Raw genomic sequence first — 12,624 nt, forward strand, 5'->3', positions numbered from 1 at the left:
GAAATAGAGGGCTATGGGACTTTGTGGGCCGAAGGGCCTGTATTGTGCTGTAGGTTTTCTATGTTTCTATGTTTATGGAAATTTCATGTTACTCAAAATCCCAAATTGTTGATTAGATTTAATTTTCCATGGATCATGCAACCCAACCCAATTTATTGGCGTGTAACTTTTAGAAACATTTTGGGGATTAATGGAGAATAGGACTCTTCTTGCATATAGAAACCAATTCTTCAGCTATGATAGGTCACCTATAATTAGACATGCACTGTTATGAACATCATGGTATTGTTAATTCCCATTTTTACCCTGGAGAAAATACTCTGTATCAGTAATAACAATTACATTCTCAATGAAAGATTAAGCATTGTGTTTTAATCACTGCATGTTTATCCAGAAACAAGCAACAGGTAATTATCAGTAAATAGTATGGCCAGTGTATATTACAGACAAAAATAAAACACTGCTACAAATTTTGTCCTCTGATGAACATAGTATGAATTGCACTAGTCTGATGTCTCCAACCTATGAACATTGATTACATTGGCTTTGTAATGTATGGGTTTTACCGCCATATAATAAAAAAAAATTAAAACATCTGTGACCACTGTAAAAACCTACACAGATTATATAAACCATGCAAGTGAATCTAAGGATCGTGCTAAACGAGCCTTCCAAACTATAAACAGATTTATTAAAACAGTTACACATCAAGTATACTGTAAGCAGTTTTGCCTACTTTTCAATCTTAAAGAGGCACCATATTTATGAAAATGAAAACTTTATAGTAATGCATCTGTCACATAGTAATTTTATTAAAAGTGCATCATTATGACCCTTGCACTCAATGCTCCTCCTACATCTCTCTAAAAAGACAAATTATCACACTTTTTTCACAAAGATTATACCCCTTTAAGATGATGAGGGAAATAATAAGAAAAAGTAATAAACTGAAACAAAATACAATACATTGGCTTTATCTTGTTCCTTCATTAAAGAAGGATTCTAAAATGCGCCAAGGCATAAAAAGATACTAAGACAAAAATAAGAGAATGCTAAATAATTTTAGAAGTGAAACAACTGGTAAGTGAGAGCATGTTACAGCATGAAGAACACAGAATAAGATTTCCTTTACACATTACAGCTGAAATCGTCAGCTGGAACAACTCACTGAACCAATACATCCACATTTGCAAATGTTTTGTGAAGAACTTCGAAAGTGCAATATATTTTATGAGAGGAAACACTGCTGTACTCAATACTTGTCAGGTGAAGAATGTATGATGAGAGCTTTTTGGAATGAACAGGTCACGGATCTTGACACTCATAAAGGCCAGGCTAAAGCAGCTAGGTACTGAACAGCCAATAGGAGGCTTCAAGGACTTTTCACACAACTTTAGGACATGTCTATTGCAGACATCTGACACAGAATATTTAAATACATATTTATATAGTTGACTGCAAAACATTAGTTACAAGAGGAATATCTGATTCTTTTCCCCAGGCAATGTAAATAAAGTAAAAGTATGTGTGATATTCTGACTATTGTCAGCCTGTTATGAAATGTACCTCCAATGGAAATGGAATGTGCTTTGCTTCAACCTCACAGTGAAAGATGTTAAATTTAAAGCTATAACATGGAAGATTGTAGTTGTTCCCCAATAAATAATTAGTGGGCTGAGAGTTGATGAAAGGATGGAGGGGGCAAGGCACTGCCTTCTGTAATGAAACTTTCTTGCGTTCCCTCTCCACTGCTCTGGGGGTCTTCCTGAAGCTGAACGTTTACCAATTTCTCTTTGTTACTGGCCCTGATTTCTCGGGGAACTGTGAAAGTTTTACTATGAAGGTGACCAACAGAACCAGTAGGAAGATACATTTGCCCTTCAAAGATGTCCTCTTTCTCCTCCACTTCATTCTGGATGCTACGTGATGGAAACAGAGCACTCTGCTGAAGAAAGAAGCTGTTTCTGGTCTCAATCTCCACCAGACCGTTACCACTGACACCTTCGTCGTATTCCAGCTCCGCCCATTCTTTTATCAACGCTTTTGTCCGATTACGTCGCCACCACTCAGTATTTGAGAAATGCTTGTCGGGTATATGATTGTAATTTATCGCATCCTCATTTGGATTCTCACCACTTTTAAGGGCTGGGCTCGTGGTCGTCCCTTCAGAGTCAGCAAGTGCAGCAGGTTGTGCTTCTGTTGCCTCCCATACAGTCATGCCACTAGATTCATCCTCAGGCTCAGTAGAGAACACATTGCCTAAAACAGGCAGTGGAGTTGGTGCCATGTCCAGTGCTGTGGTGTCAATGCTTAAATCAAGAGTCCCGCCCTTATTTAGCGCAATGGCCTCAGAAGTTTTAATGTGTCCAGAAAAAGTCTTAAGCAGTGCAAACATTCTATCTACATCCTTCCAGTAATTAGTCCAGTCACCAAGGCTAAGGCTATAATTATGCCTGTGTTCAAACAAGCTTTCATCCACACTGTACAAAGTTTCAAGTCCTCCCCAGTTGATATTTTCTGTGAAGTTTGGCAGTTTAAGTGGATTAACCTTCCCATCCATCCCATAGCTGTCCCCTGCTGGCAGAAACAAAGATTCACAGTAGTTTATTTTCACGTATGTACATCGCTCCTCTGGAGTTGCTGAAGCACTGTGCTCGCGTGCAAACATGCACCTGCTCCACTATCACATGGTTATTTAAAGCAAAATTAGAGACAGCATGTGTCACCACACAAAGACTTTAGCAAGGATGCAGAGCAGGAGCAGATTTAAACCACACACCCCAACATGAGAAACTGGAAGAATGCTCAAAGATATGATTATTAAAACAAAGGAATGTATATAAAAAAAGATTTCATAAAGTAAATATCAAATATGTAGCCATATTGATTTTGCAGACAGCAAGCACGCTATTGTTTATTTTTACATTTTTATTGCCTTTACTATTTGATTACTATACAATCAAATTTTTTTTTGCACAAAGGGGTTGATACTTGCATTATTTTGGATTCATTTTTGATCTCTCTCAAATACACACATGCATACTCACACCACCAATATATAGTATATAGACATTTGCTTTACTTAATTTATTTGCATGTCCCTGTATTAACACATTGGACTGATTCATTCAACAAAATACAATCTGTATTCCAACATATTTTCTTATTTAATATATCCAGCATCTCAGAATCCACTGCCAGATTGTAAACAACAATCTATGGTCTAATCACCTCAAAGTGCCAGTGGTATTGATTAAAGTTCAGATGACTGCATGCCTATTCCTGACCAGTAGCACTAAATATAGGTGTGCCTTAACAACCTTTGTGTTCTATTTCTCATGGAAATTTGATTCCAGGCTTTCCTGAAAACGTGGGGACAACAGGGTGAAATTGTAATGCATTATTGCAAAGCAGCAGGAAGAGCATGCATAGAGAGAGCTAAGTGATTTTGCAACCAGATCAGGCTCTATAGTCCAGTCATCTTTGAATGGTAGAATACAATTAAAAGATAGTAAAAGAATTTCCTCATCCTCAATGAAATGGGTCCAAAAGTGAGAACTAGAGGATGTTCCCTATAGTGGGGGAGTCTAGGACCAGAGGGGTCCCACCTCAGAATAGAAGGACTTCCCTTGAGAATGGAGATGAGGAGGAATTTCTTTAGCTAGAGGATGGTGAATCTGTGGCCATGGAAGCAGTCACTGAATATATTTGAAGTGGAGGTAGATAAGTTCTTGATTACTAAGGGCATCAAATGTTACGCAGAGAAGGCAGGAGAATGGGATTGAGAATGATAATGAAACAGCCATGATGGAATTGTGGAGCAGACTTGATGGTGTGAATGACCTAATTCTGCTCCTATGTCCGATGGTCACAGAGATAGGGATGAAGCAATAGCAGTCATGTTCAGCCCGAAGCAGTGAGCCGTCTGAGCTTCTTACTGCGATCGCTACCATCACACAATCCATTCTTCATCCGACTTGATCACTCCATGTAATTTCAAGAAATTATTATCTTAACCCTCATGACAGCAAAGGCTGCAAGATCAGAGCCTTAATCCATATTCCAGACAGTTACAGCACTGGCCTCTGCCCAACAATAAGGAAATATGTTTACTATAAACAAGACAAATGCAATCTGAGTAATTACTGCCCTGTCAACTATCAACCGTCGCTAAATGGTGGAAGCCATAAAAGTTTATTCTTTCCACCACTTGTGCAAAGTGGTTGCTGTGCAAACTGCTATAAGGTGCACTTCAGTTAGCCCCATAGGCTACTCCAACAACAGCTCCCTGATCCACAACCTCTATCACTAAGAAAGAAAATGGCTTCAGGTTCATGGAAACACCACCTCCTCCCCAAGCTGTACACCATCCAGACTTGGAAATACATTGCATTTCTTCTTTTTATCTTGCCTGAAACTCCAATCCAGAACATCTCCCTGATTATTAGGGATGCTTATTCGGGATGAATACCTAGGAAGTTGAATCCTTACACAAACTATATGCATCACAACATGATGTCCACGAATTTGACTATCTTCAGCATCTCCTTTTCTTTATCTACTCTCTCAAATCATTAGATCTTTGCCTTATTAGGAATCTTTGTCTTATCACTCTTTCCAGTAATTGTGGTCACCTGAAAGAGGTAGCATTCCTCTTACAGTTAACAATTGCTCTGGAAAAGTTTCAACAATCATAAGAACTTGTATTTATATAATAGCTATAATGCAATCAACGATTCCACATTTTTCAAAGGATTTGACATCCTGCCACATACATAATGCAGAGGCAGGTTTTCAAAGAAGTAGGAATGTCTTAAAGTAGAAAAATGAGAGGCAAGACTTTGTAGGAAGATGCAAGAAAGATGAGAATTTTTTTAAATATGGTGTTGCATAAGTGGGAGCCAGTATAGGACAGAGAGTATGGATGACAGCACAAAAGGGCATAGCTTAGGTCATGGTCTGAAGAGATTGAGATTATCTCAGGTTTATAGGAGTAGAATGCAGCATGATGGCTGTGAGTGTATTGGGCCAGTCTCTGCCAGAGCAAATACAAAGTTTGACTGACCCGAACTGGGGGGAAATGCACTAGATTTTCTTATTATAGAAATGCTCAACCTAAATTTCAATTGAATTATTTTCAACATGAATTTATTACCAAGTATTAGGGAAAACTGAAAGGATGGGGTCAAGCATATTAGGTTACTTGCTAAAAGATCAGGAGTTGGTTGACGACAGTGTCAAGAATCCAAGCTTGTAAATAAATCTGAAATCTGAATTATTTGACTAAGTTTAAAAAGTATCATGGGTATCAAGTGGGATGAGGAGACAATGTGTCCACTTGGGGAGATCAGAGACAGAGGTGAGGCAAACCATATTCAGAACAGATCTTTTCTGAAGCCATGAAAAGAGAGAAAGATCAAGGAGAAACATTAGGTAGCTGTTTTGCACCATCAAATATAGTTTTGTCTCAGACTCAGAAAACACATTGAGCCTTTATTGATCCCCACCTCTTATACTGTAACAAATAAGAATAGAAATTAAGAAATAGATTCGATAAGACGTTGTTGGTGACCAACAATGCCAGTTCAAAGCCCAGTTTTTAAATTGCATTAATAAGAGAAACTTCCATCATTATCAAAGATTCCACAGTGGAAACATTTTCTTCATGTTTTATTCAGGCTAGGAACAGCATTGGCTTGGTCCTGCTGGGATCCTTGTAATATGGCTACTGTTCAGAGATCACTAGGTTGGTGTTTCTTTTAGACTCCCTGCCTACCCCCCACCCCCATTACTCCAAGGTACCTTTCTCAGGGTTGCTTTAATTCAATTTTGAGGTATTAATCTATCAGAGGACAGCTAGTGATGCTCTGCTAGAGTTAAATGTGTTTTGCGTCCTGGATTTGTGTTTTGGATTGCTCATGGATAGTATTCCCACTTCTACCAAAAATTCAAAATTGGCCCCCATGAAGTTTCTTAAACCAGCATTTTACATCACTTAAGTTATCTATTATGAATATTAAATGTCATAATGGCAAACTAAGAAAAGCATGTTACTGGGACAGGGGAAAGGTAGATATGTAGCGCATGGCAGTTTGTGAGATCCTTTGAGAGTTAGGAAGTTTCAAAGCTAAAAATAAAATCAAAAGCAAATACAAAGAAAATCAACAATAAGGCAGGACAGCCAATGATCTTCCAGCTGGATGGAAAGGATTCTCCTTAGGAAAATAAAGTAATGAAAGATGGCTAATGGTTAAATGTGCAGGGCAAACTGACAAGCAATGCCGCAGCAGCAATGCGACAGACCTACATGCTAAAGAAAAGTTTAATTAGTGAAATGGGCAATGGATGAGAGTGATGTGAATCCAATGACATGACGAGCTGCAATTCATTGCATGAACTGATTTATCCTCTAGCATTGCCACCAGAGAAATACACAAGCCCAGAAATAATTACTTTGGTCCATTCATTAGATATATACAGTACATTTTCCATTAAACCACGGCAACTTTTACTTTCACAATTTAATTTTAACTTTGATCAATGCTGCCTCTCCACTGTCTGCTTTCATGCAAAAGAAGCTAAACTGGAAGGAGAGCTAATGATATTGGAAGGATAGGGGAAGCTTTGTTAATTATTTTCACTCAGCTTCTTTTAGCACTCTGTTGCTACAATGGAGGAATATTTTTGAAGCCATAGATGGCTGCTGAGGCTGGCACAGAGACCTTGGTAAAATGTGGATTGAATGTCAGTGATAATTAAAATTATAGACAACTATCAAGAAAACTTCCCTTGGTCAAAGAATTGGGGCCTATGCATTTGGAATTTTCGGATATGAAAATCTAAAATGCCTTGTGTTTATACAGTTCCTTTAATGCTGCATGATCCATTACAAATCTCACAACGCAAGGAATATGACAGGCAATTTGTGCAGAACAAGTACGCACAAACACTAAATTGCACAAATGATCATGCATTTCAATGCATTTAGACATGAAAAGCAGGACTACTCTGCTTTGCTTTCAGGGGTTTCATGAAATCTTTTACATTTACTTGAAAAAGACTGGATCTCATCCAAAAGATAGGGCAGGTACATCTGCCTAGGTTCTTTGCACAAGACCCTGGTGTGAAGTTTGAACATGTGACTCAGAACAGAAAGCTGCCATGTTCCTGAAGGTTATGGATGAAGGTCTGTGAGAGAAACGGGAGATTCTGTAATCCCATCATTTAAACATATATTTACATAGAAAATTATTCTGTGGGGTGCTTTGTCAAAACAAATGGGTTCATGCCTCCGCTACAATAGCAGAGCGGACAGATCTAGCATTCTGAGTGTTCATACTCTTCTAGCAAAGGGCGGTGTAGGATCAGGACAGTGGTGAAATGTCATTTTCCCGTGCGTATATGAGTGTAAATGGCCTTTGGTATTCAAACACATGAACAATGCAAAAGGGCAGAATGGAAGTGATGCGTGTTAAAGTCTGCAAATGTATTTTCATTGTAATCTGTATATTTAAAGCAGAGGTTGATAGGTTCTTGATTAGGAAGGGTGTCAAAGGTTACAGGAAGGCACGAAAATGGGATTGAGAGGGATAATAAATCAACCATGTTAGAACTGTGGAGCAGAATTGATGGGCTGAATTCTGCTCCTATATCTTATAGTATTATTGTCTTATGGTCTAATCTCTACACTATACCTCATTCTCACTGGGATCAAGGGAGCCTAGAGTTTATTAAATCGCTTTTCTTTTATCTATAACCCTGGGACCTCTCTGCATGATGTTTTATGATTTTTTTTTCCTGGGCAGCTGGGAGATATTGCAGATCAGACGTTAGTCTGGGAAAAGGCCTCTCCATATTACATTTTTCTGGGGGAAAGATGTGAGGAGGTCCAGGACTGAACCAGCATATTCACTTCCATGGCTGTTCCAATAAGAACTGCACTCTCTTCAACCTACCATTCCACATCTACCACTCTCCGAACAAATCAATCCTCCAGTGAAGGGCAGCATAAGACAACACATAGAGGTTCAATAACAGAAAGAGCCAGTCCTGTATACATGAAACATGCCTTATAGCATAAAGCAAAAGAGGCCCTTTTCTTTGAAAATGGCAAAGCAGTGGAAAGAGACACAGCACTGAAAAATCTTTTATTTGTTGCTACACGTCCATTTGATACCCCTCAAAAGCACACTCACGTTGTGCATGTTAACTACAACGTCATTGTTCACACAGTAGAATACCAGAAGTTATCAATTCCTTGCAATCCCAGCTACTGTCACTTCTGAGCAGCTTTTTGCCAATTATACAGAAATAATAAATATTTTGCTGCTGGTACATTTTAAGAAGGAAGTAGAAATAGAACTGTTACAGCCACGGTATTGATTTGGGGATGCACATGAATTGAAAACTTAAGAGTTAGGTTAAGTCACCACCTTAACAGTGATTTCTTCCCTACTGGTTACTAAAGAATAGCTTTTAGTCACTCACAAGGACTTGAAGCTCGGCCTCCTCAACTTTGGCCACTTTCGATGCTGCTGTAGCCTGGCAACCAGGTAGCAGGAACAAAAAGAGGCAAAGATCAAACAGTTAGATTCTAAAGTTAAGATTATCTTGGTACATTATTCATTTTCTGATTCTCTATATAAATATATTCATTTTTATCTGTTAGGTTATCTCAAATAAAATACACTTATTGCCAGATAATTATTTGCAATATATATTAGGATAATTTCATTAGTTTACTAAATGTTTTTTTTCCCCACCTATATGCACTCACTTCCCTCAAGTGTCATCGAGCCTAATGAACACTGTGTGTATTTTCCTACTTGTCTATTTTTTTTTCTCTCCTCTTTTAGGGTTCTCCTATCCTACACACAATTTTAGAACTAAGAGAACAGATAAGTGAAAGTTCTCAAAGGCTCTGGAATCTGTGAGAGAAACACTCGTCATCTGTTCAAGCAAGTATTGAGGGAAACTCTTCCCGTCACTTAGCACTTCCCCTGAGCAAAACTTATCAAGTATTGTATAGGTACTGCAGATACAAACTGATTTTGTTAGTTCTATGAAGTTTGTGCTTTTACTGATGAACACAATTTAGTAAATTTATATTAAGATTTTAGAAACTATCTACAAGATGAGAAGAGAATGTGAAGCTTAGCAGTTGTGCAGTGAAGGAAAGTTTGTAAAATAACTTACAAAGGCACAGGAAGTTTAATTTTGGTTCATAGTCTGTCATTGACATTTATAAATTTGAAAAAAAATTATCAGGAGTACCTGTCACAATAATTTACTGAATCACTGTCCAAACTAGGGGAAAAAATTAAAATATTCAAACTTGTCTGGATAATCCTTGGTGTAGGATAGTGCACACAAAGTGGTGATTAAGTAGAATCTAAATCCATTGTTAATTAATACAAAGGATGTTTTACAGAAGATTAAAATGATATTACAAATTTATATTTGAGGAGTTAATAGATTTAAAATGGTTCCTACAGCACAGTGATTGAATTCCCTGAAAACACTGGGTAGGGTTTCTCCTGTGGATATACAGTAGTAATAACCTAGCCTAATTGTGGTTGTGCTCTGGTGTGAGCATATGGCTCAAGATCTCAAAGAAACGTTTGTATTATCATAAGTGTAAAATCATCTATGAACCAAAGCAACCGGGAAAGGATTTATTTTGCAATTCCAACAAACTGTAGATGCTGTAAATCTGAAATAAAAATAAAATATGCAGGAAGCACTCAGTTGCTGAGGCTACACGTGTGGATAGAGATACGTATCAGGTTGGAGGCCCTTCATTAGGATCAGCTTTGACTCCATTTCGTTTTTCATGGATGACTTCAGCATCTGATGGCGTTATGATTTTATTTTTCTTCATGTTTAAATACATTTCTAATATATTTACTTTCTGGGGTTTTATTGTCGCTGCAAAAATTGTTAGCACAAAAAATAAACATTTACTTTGCGTCTTGTCCACCAATTTTGAGTAAACTGACTTTATCTAACCAAAGATAATAAACACAAGAAAATCTGCAGGTGCTGGAAATCCAAAGCAACACACACAAAATGCTGGAGGAACTCAGCAGGTCAGGCAGCATCTATGGAGATGAACAAACAGTCGACATTTCGACAAAGCAATCAGTAATTTCACTGGTGCACAGGGTTCAGCATCTTAGTAAATTATCTTTTGTTATTTAAAAACATATAAAGGGTTCCTCTAAATGCAGCCAAACTTTAGGAATTGTCGTTAAGGTCCTCAGTTAGGCACAGCATGATATTCTCTAAATACTGCTCCATCGGAGAGCAAGGACAAATGTGTGGTTTCAAACTGAATGCTTTTTAAATCAATGTCAAAGAGCATGGCATTGGATTTGTTTTGAATGTAATTTGCACTTAAGGTTTGTCATTTTTTTAAGATGGTTTGGTCCAATTTGGGATAAATATAAAGTCTACCTAAACACCGTTCAGTTTTCTAGTAATTGAATAGCTGTGTTAGTGTGCAAGTGTAAAATGCGTGTCTGTGTGTGTGTGTCTGTATGTGTGTATAAATTTATATGTATATGTGTGCAAAACGTATGGAGGAAATGATAGGATCAGACAATTTTTTTTCACTTTGAAATCACTTTCATCTTTAAAAAGCAACAACTGAGCTGGGTTCATAACAGAAGCAAATTATTAGGACTCCTGTGGTTCCCAAAGAGCAGAGTTGAGTAAAGCAGATGGTCTGAAATAAGATTCAGTTGTTATTTGTTAAAGGATGTGTTATCATGCATCAAAGATTGCTGAATAGAACAGACAATACAAGCAAAAGAAGCTTCAATGGGCCAGCTCATGCAATTGGTTGAAAAGATAGTTGTTCGAGAGAATAAAAAGTAAGGATACCTGTGCTGATCAAAGCTTCCTCCATCTTTATTTCCTGATTAGGAAAATACAAGAGTAATTAAGGTTAATGTTTTTTAGAATGGTAAAAATTATTCACAATGTAGCTGTCCATGCATTACCTGAGGAAAAATGTCAAGTGGTTAAAATAGAGAGAGAAGGTAACCTTTGACATGAGAAATAATTAAGAGAACATGGTTTGGAAATCCAAACTAAAAGGGGGAACAATATCAGTCTTGTTTTAATGTAAATTAGATCAGTTAGGATGGTAAGACTCTGTACACACTTCCTCAGCAGTGAAAACATGGGTAGGCTTCAACTTTAGTGTAAGTGTAAAACAGATGACAGCATATCACCAGCTCCTTTCAATTTCTCCTGTCTGATATTCTCAGTCGCTTCAATGAAAAGAAAAAAAGGGAAAATGGCTGTCAGTACCAATCTTGCACAATCATCTATCAAATTTATCCCTATGGCACTGTTTATCTAATTTTAACCTAAATTTCAATAGCATGGCAAGTTTCATGCTAAGAATAGCTGCTTATATGACTGCATTAAATAAACATTTCTCAGTATCCCTTTCATAGACTGTTATATCACTTCCAGAACAGTCATACTGCCATAGAGTAATACAGAATGGAAACAACCCTTCGACCTATCCAGTCCATGTTGTCAATACACTTACACTAATCCTATTTTAACCTCATTTTATTCTCCTCACATTCTCATCAACCAACTCCCCACCCCCACCAAGATTCCGACACTCACCTACATACTAGGGTCAGTTTACAATGGTCAACTAACCTACCAATCTACACACCTTGGGAATGTGTGAGGAAACAGGACTCCCTGAAATTTATACTCTATGTGAATCCATAGCAGACCTTCCTTGGTTGCAATTACCAAGATGACTTTTCTCCTTCTTTTAAAATATCATACATCCTTGTCAAAGCGAGGGAGTGGCAAATAAGTTAATTAATCCTCTTTAAATAAGCTGCTGAAAATATGTTGACCATTAATAGGTTAAAATCAATGTGCTTTCAAGACCCAGCAGTAACAGAGCATACAAAACGATATGCCTGACTTTGTTGGCAGCTTCATGACTAACAACAGAGTTTTCAGTAAGCTTTCCTCAGTCAAAAATGTGGATGTAGTAAATACCTTATTTTTTATGGATGCTAAAAAGTGACTCACAGATGATCACTCTCTTATGAAGTGTTTATAATCATATTAGATTAATAACCATTGTTAATAACCATTGACATTAATGTGTAGAAGTGTACACCAGGAACATTTTGGAAAATGAACCCAGGAAGTATAGATTTTTATGACTGATAGGAAGAACAGAGTGAACCAGTAGGCTTAAAAACTGATATGCTTTCGTGTCATATTCTGTGCTGTCAGGTCCAATATAGCATTGTGCTTTACACTGGACTCTCAAGATAGATATGTCTATGAAAGTTCTCAGTCATCCAGGTCATTGTATATCAAGCAGTAGTGAATCAAGGCAAATGGACTTGAGGTGTTGTCTAGAAGACGTTTCGCCACTCATTCGAGAGGCTTCTTCAGTTCTGATCCATGGTGCGCAGTTTGCTGGCTTATAAACTCAATGAGTTGTTTAAAGATATAGCAATCTTGCGAGAGTCGTTGAGTCATAGAGCTAATGAGAGGGTCATTAGTCGTATCTTTGCATGAATGGAGGTTTCAACTGCTGTGGAGATGCTGGGGTACAGATGTAAGGACTAC

General features: G+C 37.6%; 1 protein-coding gene across 16 annotated transcripts in view; it reads right to left on the minus strand.

Moving 5' to 3' along the window:
- Positions 1 to 352: 352 nt before the first annotated feature.
- sulf1 (sulfatase 1) overlaps positions 353 to 12,624 on the minus strand; it is a 334,301-nt gene continuing 322,029 nt past the window's right edge. For 10 of the 16 annotated variants that reach the window (XM_072253987.1, XM_072254032.1, XM_072253996.1 and 7 more), the window contains 3 exons: positions 10,885 to 10,918; positions 8,488 to 8,541; positions 2,447 to 2,577 (listed from right to left, as the gene is read on the minus strand). In XM_072253987.1, coding sequence (XP_072110088.1) covers positions 2,544 to 2,577; positions 8,488 to 8,541; positions 10,885 to 10,918 — 122 coding nt within the window. In that variant the 3' untranslated portion in view covers positions 2,447 to 2,543. Of the gene's footprint in view, positions 2,578 to 8,487; positions 8,542 to 10,884; positions 10,919 to 12,624 lie in introns of all 16 variants that reach the window. The other 6 variants (XM_072254079.1, XM_072254097.1, XM_072254088.1 and 3 more) reach the window with 6 other exon arrangements.

This window comes from Mobula birostris, chromosome 1, assembly GCF_030028105.1.
Source record: "Mobula birostris isolate sMobBir1 chromosome 1, sMobBir1.hap1, whole genome shotgun sequence".
NCBI classification, from domain to species: domain Eukaryota; kingdom Metazoa; phylum Chordata; class Chondrichthyes; order Myliobatiformes; family Myliobatidae; genus Mobula; species Mobula birostris.